This window comes from Phytophthora infestans, genomic scaffold (assembly GCF_000142945.1).
Source record: "Phytophthora infestans T30-4 supercont1.18 genomic scaffold, whole genome shotgun sequence".
Taxonomy (NCBI): domain Eukaryota; phylum Oomycota; class Peronosporomycetes; order Peronosporales; family Peronosporaceae; genus Phytophthora; species Phytophthora infestans.
The window spans coordinates 350,390-373,404 of record NW_003303741.1 but is presented as its reverse complement, the minus strand read 5'-3'; the positions used below and the strand labels follow the sequence as shown (position 1 = coordinate 373,404).

The following is a 23,015-nucleotide window of genomic DNA, read 5'->3' as shown; positions in this document are numbered from 1 at the left end:
GCTCAGCTCCGAGAGAAACTATTACTTACGAAGTAATAATATCGAGCACAATGTTTGCTCTAGTTTCCAAGCTAAGTGATTGCTATTTGACCACCTTTCATTTCAAGGTTAAAACGATGTTTGCAACAGTTAAACCAGAACTGGCAACAGATTGTCCACCTCGCTCACTTTATTATGAATAAGTCGTACAACCGCGCTTTAGTGATGTCATAAAAACGTGGACGCTTAATTCAAGATAACCAAAGTCTAAATGGATACTCCCGTCTCACTGATGTACTGGGAAGTCTTCGAAGCCTGTTGTAACAACGATTCAATAGTCGAGTGCATGTCTGCGGCCGAATAGAGATGCGAAGAGAAGCGTGAGCTTTGGCTACAAGAGCTGCTAGCACTCTGACTGGACGTTGTGCTCTCGTTGTCGCTGTCGTATTTCCACGTCGCTGAGCCAGGTCCACTCATGCCACCCAAGCCAAGACCACGCACCTTGGCGTATGACAGACTGGTGAGTCGATCCATCGTCTCCGCTTGAGACAACGGTGGGGAGTCTACTACAGACTCACTGTCAATATCGTAGAGGTCAATAATCGAATCAGCACGTCTAGTACTACCTCTAGAATCGCATGAAGATCCGAACGAGTGGTTGGCTCGACCGCGAGGCTTGAGAAAGGCGTGCGACTCCAACGCGAGAGCTTCCAGACGAGCACTGATCTTGCGTAATAAGTCAGCAATGTTGGTCATCCAGTCGGTGGAGACGTGGCTGCTCGCAAGCACGTGGTCTCGTTTCCACAGATCCAACGTAGCCACACAGTAAGCTTCACTTCGAGACAGTGAGCCGCTCGTATCGGCACCGGAAGAGTAAATCGGGAAGCTCAAGAGCGACACAGCTCCTTGTTCAGTATGCAGCGGGTGAGCTCGGAAACGTGGATCGTGCTCCATTTCAGCCACAAAGAACGGAGAGCGATGGTGCACCGCATAAGCGCTGACGCTTTCTTCTCTAGGCACCACGTCATCAACAGTCAGGGGAGAAGCCTCCAGCTCCAACAACTCGTCGTCCACGTCGAGTTCCGGTTTATTTGAGGCGGTAACAAGGCAGTACACTTCGTAGCTACCCACAATGTTGATACTGCAGCCATGCCATTGCGAAGCCACCTCCAACACGCGACGTGCCAGCTCCTCTAACTCCGTATCGTGACGTAAAAAGACCAACGATCTGGCATCCACCTTCAGGCCAGTCACTTCGACGTACTTTGCTCGAGCCACTTCGTCAGCACTGCGCTTGACTGGCGCCTTCGGGTAGATATTATACCAGCTGAAATCCAGCTCATAATCAGGTTCTGGAGTCCTTAGCTGTACGAATTGAATCTTGGAGGTCCGACAGGAGCTTGCACGGGGCTTTACAGTATGCTGCGTCCTCTCGTCCTCTTCTTCAGATGTTGCATACAGCGAATGCGTCGGGGCTGAAGACGAGAGCGGCGCGATGAAGTTCAAAGATTTGTAGCTCACTTTCTTCACTGAAAGCTCGTCTTCTAGCAGCACCGTCTTGGCACGTCGAGTACGCATGGACTTGGACACAGTCGACTCGCTGTCGTCCAGATCGATTTGACTCGATAACGTCGCGCGTCGGTTGTCAGCTGGAACGAAGCTCGTGGCACTGACACTTGACGTCGTACTTACCACAGATCCCTGGGAAAGCTGCGACTGCCGTGAACGTGCTCGTCGACGATCCGAAGCTCTCGAAGAAGCCAATAAAGGGTCCAATCCCAAGTCGATCTGAACACGATCAGACGCTCGGGACGGCGTTCCTTGAGCTGCAGGAGCTGCTGGTCTATTGGCCTTGTGCTTCGTCACTAACGACTCCAAATTCGGGAACTGGAACACGTTCATACTCGAGCCTTCAGACGACGCGTGTGTCTTGACTGAACCAGCTGAACTGACTGAGCTTTTGCCGTCGTCATTGGCTTCTGCTACAGATTTGTGCATTGCAGCGACGTTGGCTGTCTCGCCGTAGAGACATATAGAGCACACGCGCTTCTTCCGACGAGAAACCGACGGCGCAGCAGCTAATACCGACAGACACTGGTTGCACACGAGTTTCTCGCATGCCTCGCACTGCTTTTTCCAGCGGAAGGGGCCGAATTTGCGGTGGCAGACACCACACGTGCGTCCTCCCGCGAACATACTCCCACGTAGCAAGTTGGGGTCGCAGTCCTTGGGGTCGTGTTGCGCTTCTCGTCGTTGACTTACTGGACGTGTCTTCTCTTGTCGGTAAGCATCAAGAAACGGCTGGAGTCTTGTAAGACACAGTGCGTCGTGTCGAAGTCGCTGCTTCTGTTGGTTAAGAACCTCCTTATCTTGATCCACTGAGGTTAGAGAGCACGTAAACACCACTTCGAGCGTCACGGAAGGCTCTTTCTGCTCTTCGGTAGTTGACGGCATCTCCTGGATGATGTAGGTGATGCTAAAGTCGTTGGTTGCCAGCTTTTCCGGTCGGAAGTCGTGTCTTCTTTCAGCGAAAGATGGAGCGCTGACAGGGCGATATAAGTGGAGTAACGAGGGCACAGAGCTCGCTGTTCTGGGTGTAGACGACTCGGACGTCTTCCTTTTACTCGTATCCGAGCGTTGCAGTTTTGTGGACAGCGTGTAGCCCAGCAGCACATAGTTGTCCACAGACGCCAGAAGAACTGCGTTCTTAGTCTCTTGTCCAGGATGTTGGGCTGTATACGGCTTAAGTCTTGCGTATTGCAGTGCCACATTCTCTCGCTCACTTGTCGAGTGCTCGAGCGTCGGGTAGCGAGCGACACGTCCACCAGACACGTACGTGGCCGGTAGTAGACGCGCCAATAGCGAAGGTGTGTCATCTCTCCCGAGGAGCGCTGTTTGTCCCGTTAGAACCGCCTCAACCTCGTCTAATGAAGCTTGCAGAGGCTTCACAGCTCGGAGACTGTAGCAGCGGGTCGCAGAGCGTCGAGCGCTCTCGTAGAGCTTAGCAGCTTCGTCTGGAAGTGTACCAATACGCTTCCACCGCATCGGCTGGAAGATCTCCTTGGCCCGTGCACGTCCGCATAGTCGCGCTTGCTGCTCGTCGTCCACGGCCGCCAGAGACATCGCTGCAATGGGCAGAGAGGGCAAGTGAAGCGTGGCGGAAGAGGAGGCAGCTACACCGTGGGGATCCTACCCGGAAAGGACAGGAGTCAGAGAATGGAGTCAGAAATGTCTTTCTCTTTGATATTTGATACTGTCAAATCGGATACTGCGGCGTCAGTTGCATTTATATATTCAAATTGTAGGCATAATAAGATGACTCAAGTTAAAAAAAAGACGTGATACTTTATAATCGATGATAAAACGGATGTCTAAAAGTGAGACAAAAATTGAGTGTCACAGTTTTCTCGACGTGACAGTATTTGGCTCGCCATTGCCAACACGTGTTTATCGTGCGGCGCCACTGCTGGAACGACGGCTGCAAGCCACAAAGCGCTTCGCTCCATGGCTCACTTCCCACTGCAGGATCTTCTACCTTCGTGTGGCTCACTTCAGGAGGCAAGAAAGTGATTTTGGATTCGATCTTTAAGGTGATTTAGGAACACTTTAAAGTCTAAACGTTGGCGAGGTACGTGAGAGCTTAAAAGCCGAGCAAAGGAGCTCTTGTCGAATTTTATGACGGGATCAAAGCGTGATTTGAATTCAAGCTTGTTGCGAGGACAACGTTCTACGAATGCTGATGGGGCTGCTCGAGTCTCAAAGTACCTTTGAGACAACATGTTACATGGACTGGTTGTCAAAGTGGGTATTCAAGGCAGTAATGGACGATTGGCAACGGCAGAGTGGTTTTAAAGAGTGGATTAATAATGCATGTATTATAATAATAAATCTGATAACGTTATGGCTAAAAATGACTACCCTCTGTCCGAAAATGTAGGACCACATCAAAACTTTTGAGGATAAATCAGCTAGTATTTTTTGTCTTAAAAGAATTTAAAAAAAAACTTATAATTTACTAGCTGATTTTTATTATCTGCTGTAGAAGTGAATCTAACGTTGTTATTATAATTGAACACGAAAAATTGAATTTAAAATTGAGCTGTCGCGGTTAACGGCTGCAGCAGAACGCGAACTCGCCTGCAAATATCGCGCTGATGTCGCCAGAAAACCCGCGGAAGATGCCAAAATACTGTGAAATCGTTGCCACGGAAATAAATCACGAGGAATGATATCTTCCTAAATCTGAACAACTGTAGTACGTCACAGGAGGTTATTATAACACCAAGATGTGCGGGTGCGGTCCACTGGAAGGTTTTGCCAAGTGTATTAATGGCTAAGGAGTAAATTGGGAAGTACGTGACGACTCGATCCGGTCACGAGGCCGCTATCCACTCCAGTGGTTTTCTGGTGGGCATTCATCGGAAGTCCAACAGTGAGACATGTAGATTAAATAGTACATTTAGCTAAAAAAAATGCTTAAGTGTAAACCACGCAGTTGGCGCGGTCACCTAGTTAGCTTGTAATGAAAAGCACGATAAATCCAGGTATTTTCATTTTAGAATGGATCTCCTGCTGAACATTCGAAAACTTACCTTTATGAAGCGGATCGGTAACATTTTCGGAATTTTGATAGCTTTCAATGTTCAATCTCTTTTGCAGATGCTAGCTATATACTACGTTGTATATAATATATATCTAGCTTCTTGTAATTTCACACTAAACTACAACCGTTTGACGAACTTGACGAGGCGAAGATACTGGGGATATGTCCAGTTGTACAGGATCTCATCCAGCTTGGTATACCCCAGCGACGTGTAAAATGCTTTTGGTCCATCGCTGTTTGCGCCAGTACTCAAAAAGACACGTTTGATTTGTTCTGCTTGGCCCAGCTCTCCAGCTCTGCGATCATTTTTCGGCCTATACTCATGCGCTGGTAGTTTGAATCCACATACACGCGTCGAATCTGCCCAACGTCCTCAGATTCGCGCAGCAGTCCGATGATGCCCACGACCTTGCTTGACCCGTCTTTTGTCACCACAGCGACAAAGAAGTTTCCACCTGGAGCCATGTGACTGCCTTCGATGTCAGCTAGGTCATTCGTCAGGTCCTTACGGAGACGCTCTTTCCACAGGTAGTGATACTCTGGATTAGGACCAAAAGCTAGCCCTCGACGTAGATTTTGGTAACTTGGGCATGATCTTCTGGACGATACTGTCGGATTTCGATGGTTGCTTGGGTTCCAGCGGTCATAGCGGTATTATAATACTAGTAGTTTGCTAAATCCTTGAGTGAAGTTAAACAATGACCATGTTGCTTTTGAAGCTGTCAATGAACCGTCGCGCTGTTTAGATGAGCGGTTGTTTTGATGATCATATTTATGTATGTGAACGCGTTGCTAGCCGGGCAACAATTAAGCCACTTTGCGTAACGACGGCCACCCGGTGTTGTGTGTACCTTTTATTAAATAGTGGGTACAACGCCTTTTTGTGATTCTCTTTAATAAAATGAGGCCTCCCCACGCTATTTTTATTTTATGAGCATAAATACAGGTCTAAATTACGCGATATGATTGGCTAGTCAATTGATACAAAAACGTCACTAATATTGTTCATCCAAACAGCACGATTGTCTTGTGACACAACTAGGACTCTTGCCCTTAATTAACAAAAGTATCACTACTTGATTTGCTCCACATTAAACTTCAGCAACGTCCAGCACCATACATCCAGACACAACATGGCAGTCGAACCCTCGACAGTCATCACGGTGCGACAATATCGCCCTGAAGATCATTCCCAAGTCACCAGGATCTACGTGGAAGGTCTGATGGCGGCCGATCCTAACCCAGAATATCGCCACTTGTGGGAGGAGCTACTACGCAAGGACCTGACGAACGATCTCGCTGACATCGAAGGTAGTCACATGGCTCCAGGTGGCAATTTCTTTGTTGCGGCTGCGGCAAAAGGAGGATCTGACGAGATGGCGGGATCATCGGGTTGCAACGCGAATCGAACGCCGTGGGCCAAATCCGACGCGTGTATGTGAGCCCAACCTTCCAACGCATGAGTGTCGGTCGGAAAATGATTGCAAAAGTTGAACGTTGGGCTAAGAAGAACGGAATCAAGACCCTGTACCTGACGACAAACGCTAACAGCACGAAATCACAAGCATTCTATGCTGCGCTCGGCTACAACAAAGCTGATGAACAGCTTTACTACTGGACAAATCCTTTTTACTTCCCCGTTGTGAAGTTTTGCAAAGAGTTGTAGCTTAGCTAGCTACGTACACACGATTAGCTTGAAGACAAACACGTTTTGAATAGAAAAAAGCGTCACTAAATCAAAGAAATCTTGTGCAATTCACTCATTCATTACTATCTATACGTACCAACATCTTCGCTAAGGTATAAACACTTTATCCGAAGATAACCAAGCTAAGTACGACAAGCGTTTATTCTGTTCCATTTTTGCTTGTGGTCTTTGTTTGAGTCGGACGACTTCTTTTCGATAAATCACATGATGGTAAAGTGATGCGCCCTGTCCAGATCTGGCGAGATGTCGGTATTCTATTATAATAGGGCCAATTAGCACTTAACTTTCCACGTGGTGTAAGCTCAACTCAAATCCAGTCCCCGCTGGTTATATTATCAAATAGCTACAGTGAAAGATGGATGCTACTGGTGCTTTCATTTGTCTTAATTATTGCTACGGATCCTACCGAAATGTTCAGGAGCTCAAGCTGAATTTCCTTTACGTGCTCAGAGGTGATATCGGTGAACATGTTGGCTCAGTATTTGTCCACCCTGTCGTTTTAAAGAGACACTAGCTGACAATACTTGGAGTGACCGCTTCCTGTTTTAGCTCGTGAAAATAAAGAATTGGGAAATCAATAAATTAGGTCTCTGACGCGCCATAATACACCTGGTACTTGGTAGGCACTTGGCTGGCATCTAAACACCCCAACAGGCATTAAAAGCAGTTCGTGCATAATAATAGGCCTCACCAAATATCACGAGATGGCATGTTGGAGTGCAAATATATATATAATAAGATCGACGGAAGATGGAAAGGTGGCCTTAAACGTTTAAGATAAGTGATCGAGGTTTGTGATGTGTTCAAATGCCTGCCAACGGTTTGCTATCGGCGTGACCAAATGGCGTAACCAAAGTCGTCAGAGACCTACCAAATATGTATCCTTCGAAACAAACCGGATCAATTGATGGCCTAAGGGTCGAGTGAGGTGATCTTCATTGAAGTGGGCTAGTGGTGAGCAAGGAAAACCCGACGATATTTTCGGCTTGAATTGTAGCGTTGAATGGAGTTTCAGTTTATTTGAAATTTGGCGCTTCAAATCCGATTAGTCTGCAACAAAATGTATGTTTTTTTTAAGTAGGACGACAAATTTAGCGTCACCACAGCAGAGATTACGGATCGTGAATCATCACGTTATCCGAGATTGCTGTGAGAAAATAAATGACAGCCAGGTGACTTTTGATCACTTGATCACATTAATCAAGCTCACCAAGAGCGCGAAAGTTTCATCTCATCGATGTCCTCATCTAAGCAAGGCCTTCCTTTTTTTACACAAGCGACGACTATGCTGTCCATTTTCGTATTTCTTCCGTCAGACTTGCTTTTACCTTCGTCTTACGTAAGCTTCATGACTGTCGCCAGTAGCTCCAAGTATCCATCGCAACGAGCGAGCATTGAAGTCCGACAGTATCGCCCCGAAGATCATGCCACTGTCACCAAGATATTTATCGAGGGCTTGATGGCGTTCGACGACAATCCAAAAACTTTCGCTATCTCTGGGAAGAGCGTCTGCGCAAGGATCTAACGAACGACCTCGCAGATATCGAGTCTAGCCACATGGCCCCCGGTGGCAACTTCTGGGTGGCAACTGCGACACAAGACGGGCAAAGCAAGATCGTTGGGATCATCGGCTTACAGCGTAGATCTGACAACGTTGGCGAGGTCCGACGTCTGTTTGTTGACTCGAATTGCCAACGCATGGGGGTAGGACGGAAGCTCATGGTGGAACTTGAAAGCTGGGCGAAGGAGTAAGGAATCGAACGTCTGTTCCTGACAACGAACCCCAAGAAGAAGCAGGCGTTGGCGTTCTACACCGCTCTCGGATACACGAAAGTTGATGATGTCGTGCGCTTCTGGGAGAATCCTCAGTATTTCGAAGTCGACAAGTTCGTGAAGCAGTTAACAAATTTCAATTGAAAGGAATACAACAGCAAAAAATTGGCATGGTAATTTTCAATTATCAGCAAACGAGAGTTAGGCTACAGCTGTTTGACAAATTTGAAGAGAGCGGGTCTTTCCAGTCGTACTGCCCTTCGTCCACTTTGGTGTATCCGAGTGCAGTGTAAAATGCTTGTGGCTTCTCATTGTTCGCGTTCGTCGTCAAGAACACGCTCTTGACTCCGTTCTTCTGAACCCAGCTCTCAAGCTCTGCGATCATTTTCCGCCCTACACTCATGCGTTGATAGTTGGGATCCACAAACACGCGTCGGATCTGTCCGACATCTTCAGATACGCGCAACAAACCGATGATGCCCACGATCTTGCTGGATCCGTCTGCTGTCGCCACCGCGACCAAGAAGTTTCCACCCGCAGCCATGTGACTGCCTTCGATGTCAGCGAGATCGTTTGTCAGGTCCTTGTGCAGTAGCTCTTCCCACAGATAGCGGTATTCTGGAATGGGATCGGCCGCCATCAGACCTTGTGCGTAGATCCTGGTGACTTGGGCATGATCTTCAGGACGGTATTGCCGGACTTTGATGATCGTCGAGGTGTCAACTGTCATGGCGTGGCTGGGATACTACTGTTGGCTTTGATGAGATGGAGAAAATGAAGCAATGAAGTTTAGCTCGCAGTTTTTAGGCTTGGATCTCAGCGTGGTTACGCCTTCGAATCTTGCTGTTTGGATGAGCGAAAACACACTTCCTTTTGGACAGCTGTCCAGCCAATCACGTCACGTAATTCGTCTTGCACTAAACCTGAAGTTATCAAAACTTAATTAAAGGTTTCCACAATCCTTGTGCAAATACATTCATGATAGCTTATGCAATGACCATACAGCATTACCTCGAAAAGGGAAGGGCGGCAAAATCAAAATGAGGAAGAGTTCAGCGAGATTTCGCTACGGCGTCGGTATACCGGTACTGGTAGACTGGTGTAGCCGGTACTGATAGCCGGTACTGATAGACTGGTGTTCCCTTGGAATTTCTTCGCTCATCATAACAGCATGATTCGTCTGCAACACATTTTAAATGACACTTGGAATTCCCATCTTCCTTCATTGCTTTATTTGCCTCGCTACAAGCAAACACAACAACATAATCCCCACTCAAAAGCACGCCATGACAGTTGCAACTTCGACAATCATCAAGGTCCGGCAATATCGCCCTGAAGACCATGCCCAGGTTACAAAGGTCTACGTGGAAGGTCTGATGGCATGCGACCCTGACCCAAAGTATTGCTATCTGTGGGAAGAGCTACTTCGCAAGGACCTCACGAACGACCTAGCTGACATCGAAGGTAGTCACATTGCTCCGGGCGGCAACTTCTTGGTCGCGATCGCGATAAAAGACGGGATTACGAAGATCGCGGGCATCATCGGCCTGCTACGCGAATCTAAAGACGAGGGACAGATTCGACGCGTGTACGTTGATCCGAAGTACCAGCGCATGAGTGTCGGCCGGAAGATGATTGCAGAGCTTGAGAGTTGGGCCAAGAAGATTGGAATTAAGAGCATATATCTGACGACGAACGCCAACAAAGAGAAGGCGAAGGCATTCTACGCTGCGCTCGGATACACCAAAGTGGATGAAGGGAAGTACAGCTGGACGGACCCTCTCTACCTCCCCGTTGTCAAATTTGTCAAGCAGTTGTAGGTAGCCTTAGCTTAGAGATACAGTACCATGTCAATAAAGGGAACCACTGTGTTGAGTCGCTTGATAAACAAAATTCTTGCGGCTCAGCGAAATGTAAATTGGCGGGGCAGACAGTATAATTTAAACTTGGTGGCCCTGCAGCTGCTCGATAAACTTACAAGGAGTATTTAAATTTCTCAGTAAGGATTCGTCCAGGTCTGCGATACGGTTACTGCGGTCAATCTTACCTTTGCAACGACGTGCTCCTCTTGGAGGTCATGTCTGCCCAGGAAAGCTGAGCCACTGAAAAGCCACCTACTTGACGCCACGCTGACGGCGCAGCCATCTGAACGCTGACAAACAAACAGTTAATTGTAGAATGCGTAGCCATGTTACATGTAGGTAAGTATAACGGTCGATGGGTGAAGATCCTGAGCTCGTCCGTCACGACGACGCCACAAGAGTGTTCGTCGCCGCTCCCAATCTTCAAGGAATTTCGTTCGAGACACCGCCACGACCCAAGCAGCTGTGCAACATCCACACCCAGAGTCTGGGAGGGACCTCTAAAGTACTTGGGCGACGTAGCGATTGTGTGTGTCGGATCAGTCGCTGCCGACTTGGCTGTTGACAGACCAAGGTTGGTAATGGGACACGTCAGGACGGACAGTCCATCACTATGTCGAGCACCGCGATCCGATCATCGCTCTCACTTTTCCATTAAGAGCGCGACAGTTAAGTCGCATGAGCGATGGAGCGCACGTCTCGCGTTTCGACAGTGGAAGAAGAACTGGAGCTGGATGAGCGCAGTGCGAGCCCGTCTATGCTTCCTCCATTCCGACGTCCAGCAGCCCCCCCTCCTCCATCATCTACCGGTATAGGACCTCGACGGTCTCTGGGGGATTCGCTGCCGCGTCGCTCGCTTCTAGCGCCTGAAGTGGCCAGACCTTCAGATGAGGATTATGCTCGAGGGAGAGACAGCGACGAACGTAAAAGTGGGGAGGAACTAGAGAACGAGAAGCCCAGAGATCGAAGACCACGTAAGAAACGACGCAGTCGGATTATCAGCGAACTGAGACCGGTGGATGGGCCAGGCAGCGCTCTGCCCAGTGTACCAGCTATCAAGGATGACGACTCGCACGTCAGCGATGACCCATTGGAAGCGCCAGACTCGGGCGAGCGAGCGAAAGAAGTGTTTGCAGCTCAACGTGTAAGGATCAAGAAGTCCTGGGGCGCTGATCTACGCGTTTACATGTACGTTTGGGTGAGGAACACCGGTCTTGACATGGGTACATTGTGCTGAACGATAAATCTGCATATTAGGAAGAATGCGCACCCATTCTTTGGGATCTGTGTGGCACACCGACATCACCCGTATAAGCGCGGAGATCGCTTCCTTGTGCTGCTGGCTGCATTGTGTACGTACGTCAATTATTAAATAACAGCACTAAGATTAATTTGAACTGAGTTGATATTGTGATTTTTATAGTGGTGGCAGTTTTGCTGTGCGGAATATTCGCGATTCGAGATTGTTGCACTGAAGTGCTGAAAGTTCCAGTGAACCGTCGATTGGCACTGGCACAAGACGCGAAATCATTAATTGTGGAGGGTTTTGATGAGCGAATGGAGTGCGTGGCGTTTTACGAGGATTGTAGTGGTAGGTCAGCGGTTTGTGCACATGAGTCAACATGTCGAGACAGTCAGAGCTCGAATATGGCAGCGCAATGTGTTCCAGATGAGACTCCATCGCAAAAGTGCGTCGTTGGAAGCTGTCCTACTGGGTGGACGTGCAATGAACGCACCAGCGAGTGTGTTCCTGCCTCCGATTATGTGTGCTACATGCCTCAGAAGAGGACTGCAGTGGACGCGGCTATTTTCTTCCAGACTCCCCGGATTGCTGCTAGGAAACAGCAGAGGCTAGCGCCAATGTCATTATTAGCAATATCATCGTCGTCAAGCTCCGATTCAGCGTCAGAGTCTTCCCCTAGCTCTGGCGATTCATCACATTCATCTACCTCGAGTTCGTCTTCAAACTCCAGTTCACAGTCGACGTCTGCGTCCTCTGCAGTATCCGAGACTGCGACTGTGAAAGTGGCAATGACTGCGCCTCTGAACGGCGAAGTGTACAGTTTTTCATCGACGATGTTGGTCGAGTGGCACGTGACGCTTTTATCTGGTCCTGACCCAGGACTTGACAAGTTCCGAGTGGATTTCAGTGCTGACAATAGCGCGTTCGAGACGATCGCTGCGAACCTATCCACACCATCCTCTTCCAGCTCAAACCAAGGCGCGAACGCGACCGTGTACCGCTTTGAGTGGCATCTAGCAGACAACAGTTCGTGGCTGTGCACAACCTGCGTACTGAGAATCTGTGCGTTAGATGTGGCATCTGTTGCGGATAACAGTCTCTGCATTCGCTCCGATGGGAAAAGTGCCAGTACTCAGAGCAGTAGACGTCTCCAGTCCACGGTCGAAGGTAGTGGCAGTGGCGACGTTACCTTCCGTATTGTACGTGAAGCATTCGAGTGCTCGTGCGGCTTAAGTCACGAGGCTTTCGTACTGGCAGCAGTAATCATTGGCGTCTGTATCCCGGTGGTCGTGCTTCTCGTTGAGCCGCTGGTCTCTTTTTACCGCGATCGACAACTTTTTGGGCTTTTTACACGTCGTGACGGGCCTTCTCGACCAGTTATCGCAGGGTATACAACGCAATCTGCTACTCGCAAGGGTCGAGTCGTCATCATTTTCGTATTGATGGCGCTTTGTGTGGCTTGCGGCTTCGTGGCAGCTCAGATCACGTCGACCAATTTTGTGACTGAGAGACGGGCGGTTGTCGTGCTGTGGGTGGTGACTTTCGCCATTGCTGTGGCGTTGGGAGTGCTGGTATACTGCACATTGGTGTGGCTCGTGTTGTTTACTGTGCGTTGGTCTTGTGAACGTGCTCGCAGTCGTGACTCATCCGGACTGAGTGAGCTCCGTAACTCGCTGTTATCCGACGACGTCAATGCGAAAAATGAAAATGTTACGAGTCCAATGAGTACTGGGTGGACGGTCAGGGGAAGTGAAGGAGAAGAGTATCGTATGAACACGTAGAGATAATTAAAGGGTAGAATCAGGTAACTTAGAAAATTTAGATCAAGTTGAAGTGAAGCAAATATTTTTCAATTTTACAATGATTGTCATGAAGAGAATAAACAATTATTGCCAATTATTCACAGACGATAAAAAATCACAATTCTATTCGTTTCAACAATTACGCGTTTCCTAGTGCGAGGCGAAGCTGCGGACGACAGTCTTGCGGTACTGGCGCGTGCGACTCATCTCTTCGCCGTTTGCGACTGCGTCCACGATGGACAGTTCGCCGCGCAGGTCGGTCTCCATCTTGGTCTTGAGCTGTTTGCCCGTGAAGCCCTTGCCCATTAGGTAGCCCAGTTTGGCAACACAAGCTTCGATTGTCATGTCCAGGGACGTAATCACGCCCATGTTCAACAAATTCACACCCGTAGCGTACGTATCCAGCTGTGTACGGCCCTGCACGCACTGTGACGTGATAGTCACAGGGATATCGGCGTCAATAGCCATCTTCACCAATCGCAAGAAACCATCCTTACGCAACGGGGCGTTGCCAGTGCCGTATAGTGCAAACACCAGTGCCTTCCGCTTATCCTTGTCTGTGGTAGCACTGTGACGCTCAATATAGGCCTCAATACACTCGGCATCAAAGCCAGGCACCAAATGGAACACACAAATATTGGTCGACAAGGCTGTGAACACACGGAAACGAGAACGTGGGTAGGGCAGAATGAGCGGCTGGTCCACGATGGCCTCTACGCCCGTCACCGCGAGTGACGGGAAGTTGGGCGAGTGGAAGGCGTCCACGGACATGTTGGCCACTTTGGTGGTCCTGTTGCCTCTCAGCAGCTTGTTGTTCGAGTAGATGCACACCTCGGGGATAGCCAGCGACGCTGCGCACATGACCGACATGATCAAGTTGCGACGTGCGTCGCTGTGAGGGAAGTGGAGCGGGATCATGGCGCCCGAGATGACCACGGGTTTGCCCAGATATTCGAGCATGAAACTCAGAGCCGAGGCCGTGTAAGCCATAGTATCAGTGCCCTGTAGCACCACGAAGCCGTCGTAGTCCCAGTATTTAGCTTCGATCTCCTTGGCAATTGTGCCCCAATCATCAGGCGTCATGTCGGAAGAGTCGATGGGGTTTGCCCACTCGCTCACAGTCACATGAGGCATGTTTTCGAACTTGAACTCGTCCATTTCGTTGATTTTCTTCTCCAAGAAGCCACTGCTGGGGTGCAACACGCCGTTCTCATCTGGAACCATGCCGAAAGTGCCGCCTGTGTAGATAACGAGGCAATGCGAGCGTTCGACACCGACACCATTGACACCAGCGGTCGTGGGCGTCGGGGAGTGCATGTTGCCTGGAGACGCGCACACGTGGGCCTCATTCTCCGTCAGAGGCACAGCCACGGGACTCACACCATCCTGGGCGCCGTCGAACGAAGCGCTGAAGCTGTTGCTGGGGTCGCGGGTCTTGGACTTGTTTTTGGGCATCGTTTTCAAGGGGCAAGTGCGTGTTCAGGACCAAAAGTGCAAATGACCTGTGGTCATTCGTTCCAATTGGGCTGTTTGCATAGCAAGGCGACAAGTACGTGGTGGAACCTTTAGATTTTGATACTGCGAGATTGGATGATAAGGTATTTGATTCTTTTGCATCGTATTTTTGTAAGAAATCAAATATCCTTCAAATTATAGTTATAAAGAAATATGTGGTTTTACGGGGTGAAATCACTGTGCGCAACTTGCGCAGCGCAAGAGACAAGACCAAAAGAATTTACCGTTGCGGTTGCAGGCGATCCGGAAGGATTTGACTGCGTTGACGTTGTGCGGCGGACGTGTTTCCCCATTTGCTTCAGCCCTTTGACGGAGACGGATGAGAAGGAAAATGCATCGGCAGCTACGTTTTCATATTGCTTTAATAGTTTTATCAAGGCACGGCCTCCGAGTCAAGCAAGCCCATGACCAACCATCCACGATGGGCTGCACGATTAGAGTTATGGGTTCGTACTCTTGCACAAAATGCAGTGGTTGTAAACTTCAAGCAGCAGCGACCGTGACGATGCCTTGAAGACATTTACTGGTTGGCAACCAGTGAATCACTGGTTGACTGCCACGTTTTGGAGATACCGGTATATGCACTTCATGGAGCGCGAGGTTGTCGTTCTGGCGGGAGTTCTGATATTGGCGGACGGAAATCTTTTGTGGGGATAGCGCTGTATCAACAATGCTAATATCATTAGTCGTGGCTATAGCCAAGATGACATGAGATTGAATTCTCGATACCAAAAACGCTAAGAGAGGTTGGGCCACACCCTGGGCCATGATGAAGCGATGCAATACGATGTACAAGGAGTTTGGATGGTGGGTGCGCATTCACTATATGAGTGATAAATCTCAAGCTTCAGCTTCAACGGAACATGCTCGCTTTGGTCGAGCTCTTGGAGGAGAAATGATGCCACATTCTGTAAGTCTTTATTAAAAAATAAAATGAGCTCCTCGGCACGATTAAAATTTTCGACAAAGGAGCTCGTAATTTACTACTAATTAAAAATTATTTCCATTTGAAATGTCAGTACATTCTGCATTCTAATGAAGACAAACGCGAGAGAGTTTGGCCACCTTGAGCAAAGGATCTTTAAGAGGAGCATGCCACTGGACGAAGGTATTAATAATGAGAAGTCTCTTAAAGTGACTTACTTTGGGGGGGGTCTGGATTGAGCAAGAAAAAATATTTAATTCTCAGATTTGGTCATTGCAATTTGTTTTTAAAAAATACTTTATAAGACTGCGCTCTGGCTTCAGAGGTGATTCATTTGCTAGATTGGTGCTCACTGCCGTATAATACGGCCTATACGGTACTCATACCTGAGTTTTACTCGAGCTTTGAATAGTTTATATATTAAAGCTACTCCAGACCTACGCTTTATCTATACCTTCCACAGCAAATCTGTTGAATCTAGATTGGTCTTGCCTTTTATTTCGGTATAGCAAACGACCCAGAGGTTCTACAACTGTCCCAATCTGCCCCAATGTAGTGGAAAAGCTTCCTCGAGTGGCCTACCCGACAGTATCTGGGGGTCTCAGCGCTCTGAAATCTCTAGATAGAATTGTGAGCACTGAGGAAACATTGCAAAAGATTGGAGTGAGGATGTTGTGCTCATTTTAAAACATTTTTTATCAAAACAAATGCTGCATGAAAAGTGCAATTGATATGTTCTTTTTTATTGAATGTTTGCAAATACGCACAACATGAAACGGAAGTTACACTCGCTTTAGCCTCTATTCTTCAGGTATCGTTTCACAGTCTTCGGACCAACGCCACTCTTAGTCACGATTCGCACAGCAAGTGCTTCCAGTCCAATTGTGTTCGTCACAACGGGACTCGTTCGTGATAGTGCACGACCCAGCCTTATTTTTCAGCGGCGGTGCTTGGTTATTTCGTCCTTGCTGTCGCTGCTGTCATCGTCCTTGGAGTCACTGCTATCATCATCGCCGAACCAGTCACTGTAGTCATCGTAGTCGCTGGAGTCGTCGTAGTCATCTAGGCGAATACCGAACGCGCTCGCGACGTCGTCAGTATCGATATCGATATCAAAGTCGGAGTCATCGTCGCTGTCGTCCTCGACATCTTTGTGGTGTTGTCCCTTGCTTCGCTTCTTCTGGCAGCGCTTCATGTCCTGTCGGTCGCCCGACCAGCGGCATTCGTAGTTTGAGTCAGCGCAGCAGGTGCTCTCGGTCCAGCTTTGACCGTCACACTGAGACTCGTTAGCGATTGTGCAAGCTCCGCCCTTGTTGTGGATACGAAGGTGCAGCGAGGACTGTTCAGCTGAATGAACCACCGAGAGCGTGGCAAAAGTTGCAGTCGCGGCTAGTGCGAAGACCTTCATCTTTGTGGGGTGTGAGGATGTTGTGGAAGTGCTTCGAGGTATGATGAATAAGGTGGAAATTCGAAAGTGATAGGCTCGGATCGCGGTCTGTGTCCGCTGGTGAAGTCAGTGACTCAGTCAGTGACCTCGTGACTTCTTGAAGTGACACGGTTTCTTTGGGTTCATAACTCAATCTGGGTCCCAGATTGTGGGACCCAGATTCTGGACTTCGTTTTTTAACTCAGCTTTTGCAGGTGACCACGTTGCAAAACCTGGGTGGTGGCCTTCGTTCGCATGGGTTACATCATAACTATGGGCCATGCACATGCATGCATTGCATGGGCCTGAGGCACTGCCTCGGCGTACACCACTATTAGCTCAACATGGGCGAAAGGGGCTTCAGAAACAAGGCCTGCCTCGGTGCTCGCTCTACGTTTTTGAGAAACGCAAGTCCGACTGCCATCCTATGGTGTGCCATAAAATTTATCATATAAATCACTAGAAAAAGGCGTGAGTTACACGATTTTCCGAGCCTCACAAGAAGTACGCAGCCGTGAGTGTCGCTGATGTCACTGGGGTAGATGTCTCGTGAGCACTGTTACGCCCCATGCCGGTGGCCACGAAGCATGGTGGCAATTTGCCATGTTTGCCCTGGCGAAGGGCACTTGATTTGGCAACTGACCATCAATAGTACCACGATTTGTCAATTTACCGGCGCGCAACACTATGAGATTAACATTGAGCAACAAGATTTAGAAATATATTGTCCTGTCGAGCATAGCGACTGGTGATACTCCCCTTACTGCAAGCCCGACTCTGGATAGTGCTCCTTCAACCACTTCCGAATGTGCCATTGCTCATGCTCTCGAGCAAATATTTTCGCTGTCGCCGTGCACCCTTCTCTGCGATGAGCTCGTAAAAACAGCAGCACTTCAAAATGCTCACGCCCAGCAGCAAAATCCATCGCATCGACTGTGCAACCCTCGGAACGATGAAGCTGAAGCCATCGCACGACCTTTAAATGGCCATTACGTGCAGAATAATCCATTGCATTGGTCGTGCAACCTTCACTGCGATTCTTGTGTAGCCATTTTACCACTGCAAGATGTCCATTTTCAGCTGCCGAATCCATGACATCAGTGGACCACTCGACGTCATCTCGATCGTGATGCCATTGCAGCATCTCGAGATTGCCGTTGCGAGCTACCATAATTGTAGTTGAGGGGGCGAAACACAAGTTCGGGTAGTGTTTCTGTAGCCACTTTACAACTTCGAGATGCCCCATCGAGGCCGCTGACTGTAGAGCCCAGTTCGTGCATGTAGGACCCTCACTTTTTCCTTCATTCTGCATTTCGACAGCAACGGAGTATAGAAACTTAAGCACGTGCAAATGTCCGTTATTTGCCGCTCGATCCATCGCAGTTTGGCTTGACCTTCCGAAACGAGTAGGGTCAACTTTTGGGAACAGTTCTAAAGCATTATACTTTTCGAGGAGCCATTTTATTAAATGCAGGTGGCCATTCATAGCAGCGTCAATCAGCATGAGCGAAGGTGCACTCGCAATCCCTACCTCGCCAAGATACTTGACAATGTTCAAGTGACCTTGACGAACGGCACAATTCATTGCAAAATGGGGATACGGGACGTTGCCGCGTTCCAGAAGCCACCGGACAACACTCAGATGACCTTCAGAACAAGCTGCTTGCACCGCTTCTCTGGATCCTTTCGTGATTCCTTTTTCTACGACCACTGGACCATATCCAGTCGACCATTCTTCGCAGCGCCCTCGAGTGCGTTGTCCGAACATCCACCGTAACTTTGGTCGTAAATCCACTGTAACATTTCCATGTGGCCTCCAGCTGCAGCATCATCCATGGACGGAGGTGGAAGTAATGGCTCTGCTGTGTACACAACATCGAGAAGCCACTGAGCCAGCGATCTATCACCATGTAGCACCGCATATTTCATCACAGTATCAAAATTGCGTCGAGCATCAGGTGTGTTCTCGTACAGCCACTTCGCCACTCGTCCATGTCCTTCTGCTATGGCATTAATGATATCATCACCTCCCCAGAGAATAACGTTTATCTTGTTTTTTATCATGATCTCTACGACTATCACACTCTAGCAAACACTACAGTGTCTCCAATCGTCCATGACGTGCTGCTTCCTCCACCACTTCAACACCCGCTGTACAATCCGAAAAATGCTCTAAAATCCACTGTACAATGCTAAAATCTCCGCGTTCCACTGCCGTACGCAGAGCTTTGTTGAACTGGAATCGATGGTAGTGAGTATCCGCTCGCAAGTACTGACTCAACGACCAAGTGGTTGCTGTTTCCGCATCCGGATCACTGGTCTCCCAGATGCGATCAAGCAAACGAATCGACCCAGTCGAACAGGCCTCGTCGAAGGGGATCATCATCGAACCGTCCAAATACGACGAGATACAAGTAGCGACATGATGCAGCGCAGCAACGGCAGGAAACGGCGTCAAGGCGAGGGTAATCGTTACCAAAGGGGCTGACGACATTGCTCACAATAACTTGTAAGAGAAGAGGGACAATTATTGCCAAGGTACCGTGGTTTACGGTACCGTACAAGTCATTCGTAATCTACTCGAAGTATAACATTAGAAGTTTGGTAGCACATGACAATTACCAGGTATTCAATATTTGTGGAGTAATTTTTGGTACCCAGCTGGTACGCTACAGATCAATGGGACATTGCATCGTTACCAGACGAGCAACAAATTCAGGAGTAGGTCACATTTCTCTCGGAAAACTATTAATACATCTTTTCATTTCAATGTAGTAAAATGAATTAATACAAATTGTTTCTCGAACAAATGCATATACTGCCCCATAGGTGCTCTTAGAAATCTTGACTAAGCTGGGTAAGACATTCTCGCTTGCGTCCTCCTCTCCGCCCAAATCATCTAGTGTAGAAGATTGTCTGCGTCGCTTCATAGCCCGTTATTTTTCCTGCGCTAATTTACGTTTCTGTTTTGCCTTCGAGCCGATATTAATCAGCTTTCGTTTGGTGCGTCTGTACCAATCTCTGTTTTTGGTGCGAAGAGGGAAACGTGCAGCGTGCACGTTTGTCAGGGCCAGACACAGGCGGAAGACGTCGTCGTACATCCCCTTACTCCATTGAAACTTGTCTGCAGGGATGTCGTTGAGACGACAATATAAGTTGTCAGCGATCACGCGGTCATGAGCTATCCCATCATCGTGGGCGTCCTCCGCTTTACTAAGCACTCTTCCGTTTTAGGGTGAATGCATCGGAGCTGTGCCGCCAGGCCTTAGTAGCCTTTATAGGCCAGAAGAGACCACTCGTTCGGATTTTTTTCACGCAACGGGCCATCATCTAGAGGAGAGTCGTCATCAGAAGGATTGACCAGTTTTGCCAAGTGAAATACTTTGCAGTCCTTAAACTTTGAAATGTCGTGTTTGGCTCCAGGCGAATGCTCCGACGCATTGATAGCGAATCCTCGCTTATCGATAGACACATCTACTTTAAGTCTATAGAGGTGATGTTTGCCGCTGTAAAAACTCTTATTGTCCGCAATAGCACCACCAGGACGCCAACGCTGCTGAAACGTCACGTCCACAGCATATTGGTCACAAGGAAAGCTGTCAAACAAAAAAGCATTTGTGGTCGTTCCTTATTTTAGCTTCATCACTACTCTCATCTACTTGGTCAACGTAGAGCTTAGGCGAAATCGGCTGGCGAGGTATCCTTGTTCACTTAGTCTTGTATTTGGATTTAAAAAAGCCGAAGTAAATCGGGAAATGAGCTACTTTATTTGCTGAAAATTTATGCTTTCGGGATAGACGTACCTTATTCCGTGAAGACGTCTCTTCCGAAGTAGATTAACCTCAGCAGGTTGAACAGGGTTTTTCCTTTGAGGTCATGTAATTGGCCATCTGACAAGATTACCAGCGCGTCGTAGGTCCCGTTGGGCTATTCGAGCTATGTCAATTTTTCTGTCAGCTCAAGAAAAGGTCTATTATGTTTTGATGACCAACAAATTCCGGAGACATGCTGTACAGTAGTCGTAAGGTAAGTTTTTTTTTATCATTTTGTAGGATTACGGCAGCCTTCTTTTGAAAAGAAAATTGGTGCAAGTATGACGTCGACTTTCGTTGCCGCACACCGTTTATTTATGTCTGCACTCCGTCGTGCACCTTTGTGTGGCGCCCCGTCACTTCCGTCACCTTTCAGCGCTTCTTCATGGGGCAGCGCTCAGTCAACTTTGGCTCCGGCGCCCGTCACCTCCGTCGAGTGGGCCACGCTATTTTGGGAGTTATTTTGACCGAGATCCCGTTTCGGGCCTGTTTTGGTATACACCTTTTACGAATTATATTTATTTGCTAAATCACCGCCTAAACTACACCTGTGCCAATCCTAACCGGCGAGATCGTAAAGCAAAATGGACCGAATAAACTAAAGTAACAGACAAGTTTTGGAAATATATTTGAAAAAGCGACTTTAGAGCAATGCAAATTAAGTGTAACGCTAACCACTTGCTTCGAGTCAGTACCAGACTTTAGGAGCGCCACAAACATGCCAAGCGAGCCGAAGCTCGGACTTGCCGCCTGAACGCGGGTGCTAGACGCGTACACGAGTGTAAGAGACTGGGCCCTAGGGACGGACTGCAACGGCATTCCGGCCACTACAGCCCGCAAGATTGCTGAGCTTGGGACACCCGACGTCAAGACCAGAGGTAGTGCGCGCGCAGCGTACACGAGCTGCACGCCTGAGATGGAGGAGGCGCTAGTGGAGTACTTAGCGGAAAACTGCTTGTATACACTAGCGCAGATGCAAGAGATGCTGTGTCCGTTATTAATAGATTAGGAATGCGCTTTGGGTGAAATTGAGGTGCACTTAAAATAAATGACCGGGCTAAACATGTAATTGGTCAATATTTATCAGGGTAAAAACCACAAAAATGCTGACACATAACGGAATTACTGCACTTCGCCATTCTAATCAACATACACAATACAATTGTGGTCGACAAAGGTACAGAATACTTTTGCGGACGACTGCTACAAAAATTGACTCCCTTAGAGAGACCTCACATTTCATTATTTCAAATTTTCGAATGGCGTCGTCATGGATCAGCCGCGAACCAGTCAACTTTACAGTGCGGCCAAAGCCGCATCCAAATACGCGGATCGGCGGCTAGAAGCACGTACAAGGGCAGACTACACCGGGAGCCTTTGGTGATTTGCTGAGTTTTCCAGAAAGAAGGATACCCAAATCCTCTGAAGCAGCATTTCATTGAGTTCCCCGGTAACGTGGCAGTGTACATCAACCAGCTAACAGCAGCAGACACAAGTCAGTGGCCCGCAGAGAAGCTACGCGCAGCGCTGAGCTGGCATCACACGAAATCAGAGATGCTCACCGGAGGACACCCTCATGATCGCTAAGTCCTCGACTCTACCTCAGACGGGAAGCTAGCACCTCGAGGTAACCCGGAGCGCTCGTCCGCCATCTTCCAGATCATGGCTGGTCTTAATAAGGTAAAAAAGCGTGAAAGAACGATCACCAATGTCACGACAATGCGGCTGTGGTTTTCTGCTGTGTGCTCGCTCTGCTTCTACAGAATGTGTCGGGAAAATGTAATTCTGTTTATAAAAAAGGGTGACATCCGGCTTGGTCTTCAGCGCAAGTCTCATAAAAACGGTGATGTAATCCGATTTGGCTGCTTCACTATTCGAGATCGGAAAACAGACCACGATCCTCTTGCTAGCACTACCTACTCGCTGCACCATCTCCCCGAAGAAGAACGCGCGGCTGAAGCACTAAACCATGTGGATCGTTGGGCTACACATTCGAGTACAAACTACATCACAAGTGACGTGACGGTATTATGAATTTGCAGCGTTGTCTAAATACCACAAGGACCCCGGAAGTGGGTGCGCTGCACAGATAACACCATCGATACACTTTCATCCGCTAACGTCGGCGTGAAATGGCGCTCTTCAATGTCCGACAGCAACTTTACTCAAGTACTCAACATTGTCGCTAAAGCCACTCGAATTAGCAAGAACGGATTAGGGGGTGATATCTGGCTTACACCGCATTGCTTCCGTCGTAGTGGAGCGCTTTATGTTCGCGCCTGAGAAGCGGAGATGGTCGCTAAAGCTGGTAAAGTTTTGGGTAGGATGGGCTCCTAGCGAAAAGGCCGAGACGGTAACGCGTTACCT

The 23,015-nt window shown here is 48.4% G+C and overlaps 8 protein-coding genes across 8 annotated transcripts; 3 read left to right on the top strand and 5 right to left on the bottom strand.

The window, feature by feature from the left end:
• Nucleotides 1–246: 246 nt before the first annotated feature.
• On the bottom strand, nucleotides 247–3,102 carry PITG_10275 (uncharacterized protein; the record flags this gene model as incomplete). The annotated part of the gene is made up of 1 exon (XM_002902055.1): nucleotides 247–3,102. One exon carries the CDS (start codon nucleotides 3,100–3,102, stop codon nucleotides 247–249), a length of 2,856 nt encoding a protein of 951 aa, XP_002902101.1.
• Nucleotides 3,103–7,922: 4,820 nt separating this feature from the next.
• PITG_10274 (acetyltransferase (GNAT) family, putative) lies at nucleotides 7,923–8,793 on the bottom strand (the record flags this gene model as incomplete). The annotated part of the gene is made up of 2 exons (XM_002902054.1): nucleotides 7,923–8,154; nucleotides 8,318–8,793. The coding sequence occupies 2 exons, from the start codon at nucleotides 8,791–8,793 to the stop codon at nucleotides 7,923–7,925; spliced, it is 708 nt and encodes a 235-aa protein (XP_002902100.1).
• A 556-nt stretch (nucleotides 8,794–9,349) lies between these two features.
• On the top strand, nucleotides 9,350–9,883 carry PITG_10273 (uncharacterized protein; the record flags this gene model as incomplete). Its single annotated transcript, XM_002902053.1, has 3 exons — nucleotides 9,350–9,559; nucleotides 9,641–9,682; nucleotides 9,782–9,883. The coding sequence occupies 3 exons, from the start codon at nucleotides 9,350–9,352 to the stop codon at nucleotides 9,881–9,883; spliced, it is 354 nt and encodes a 117-aa protein (XP_002902099.1).
• Nucleotides 9,884–10,682: 799 nt separating this feature from the next.
• PITG_10272 (uncharacterized protein) lies at nucleotides 10,683–11,239 on the top strand (the record flags this gene model as incomplete). The annotated part of the gene is made up of 2 exons (XM_002902052.1): nucleotides 10,683–11,069; nucleotides 11,183–11,239. 2 exons carry the CDS (start codon nucleotides 10,683–10,685, stop codon nucleotides 11,237–11,239), a joined length of 444 nt encoding a protein of 147 aa, XP_002902098.1.
• A 762-nt stretch (nucleotides 11,240–12,001) lies between these two features.
• Nucleotides 12,002–12,949, top strand: PITG_10271 (uncharacterized protein; the record flags this gene model as incomplete). Its single annotated transcript, XM_002902051.1, has 4 exons — nucleotides 12,002–12,064; nucleotides 12,176–12,250; nucleotides 12,305–12,884; nucleotides 12,930–12,949. The coding sequence occupies 4 exons, from the start codon at nucleotides 12,002–12,004 to the stop codon at nucleotides 12,947–12,949; spliced, it is 738 nt and encodes a 245-aa protein (XP_002902097.1).
• A 171-nt stretch (nucleotides 12,950–13,120) lies between these two features.
• PITG_10270 (asparaginase, putative) lies at nucleotides 13,121–14,425 on the bottom strand (the record flags this gene model as incomplete). The annotated part of the gene is made up of 1 exon (XM_002902050.1): nucleotides 13,121–14,425. One exon carries the CDS (start codon nucleotides 14,423–14,425, stop codon nucleotides 13,121–13,123), a length of 1,305 nt encoding a protein of 434 aa, XP_002902096.1.
• A 1,700-nt stretch (nucleotides 14,426–16,125) lies between these two features.
• On the bottom strand, nucleotides 16,126–16,874 carry PITG_10269 (uncharacterized protein; the record flags this gene model as incomplete). The annotated part of the gene is made up of 1 exon (XM_002902049.1): nucleotides 16,126–16,874. The coding sequence occupies one exon, from the start codon at nucleotides 16,816–16,818 to the stop codon at nucleotides 16,348–16,350; it is 471 nt and encodes a 156-aa protein (XP_002902095.1).
• Nucleotides 16,875–20,101: 3,227 nt separating this feature from the next.
• On the bottom strand, nucleotides 20,102–22,300 carry PITG_10268 (uncharacterized protein; the record flags this gene model as incomplete). Its single annotated transcript, XM_002902048.1, has 5 exons — nucleotides 20,102–20,321; nucleotides 20,678–20,763; nucleotides 21,076–21,094; nucleotides 21,367–21,602; nucleotides 22,250–22,300. 5 exons carry the CDS (start codon nucleotides 22,298–22,300, stop codon nucleotides 20,102–20,104), a joined length of 612 nt encoding a protein of 203 aa, XP_002902094.1.
• Between the last annotated feature and the right edge of the window lie 715 nt (nucleotides 22,301–23,015).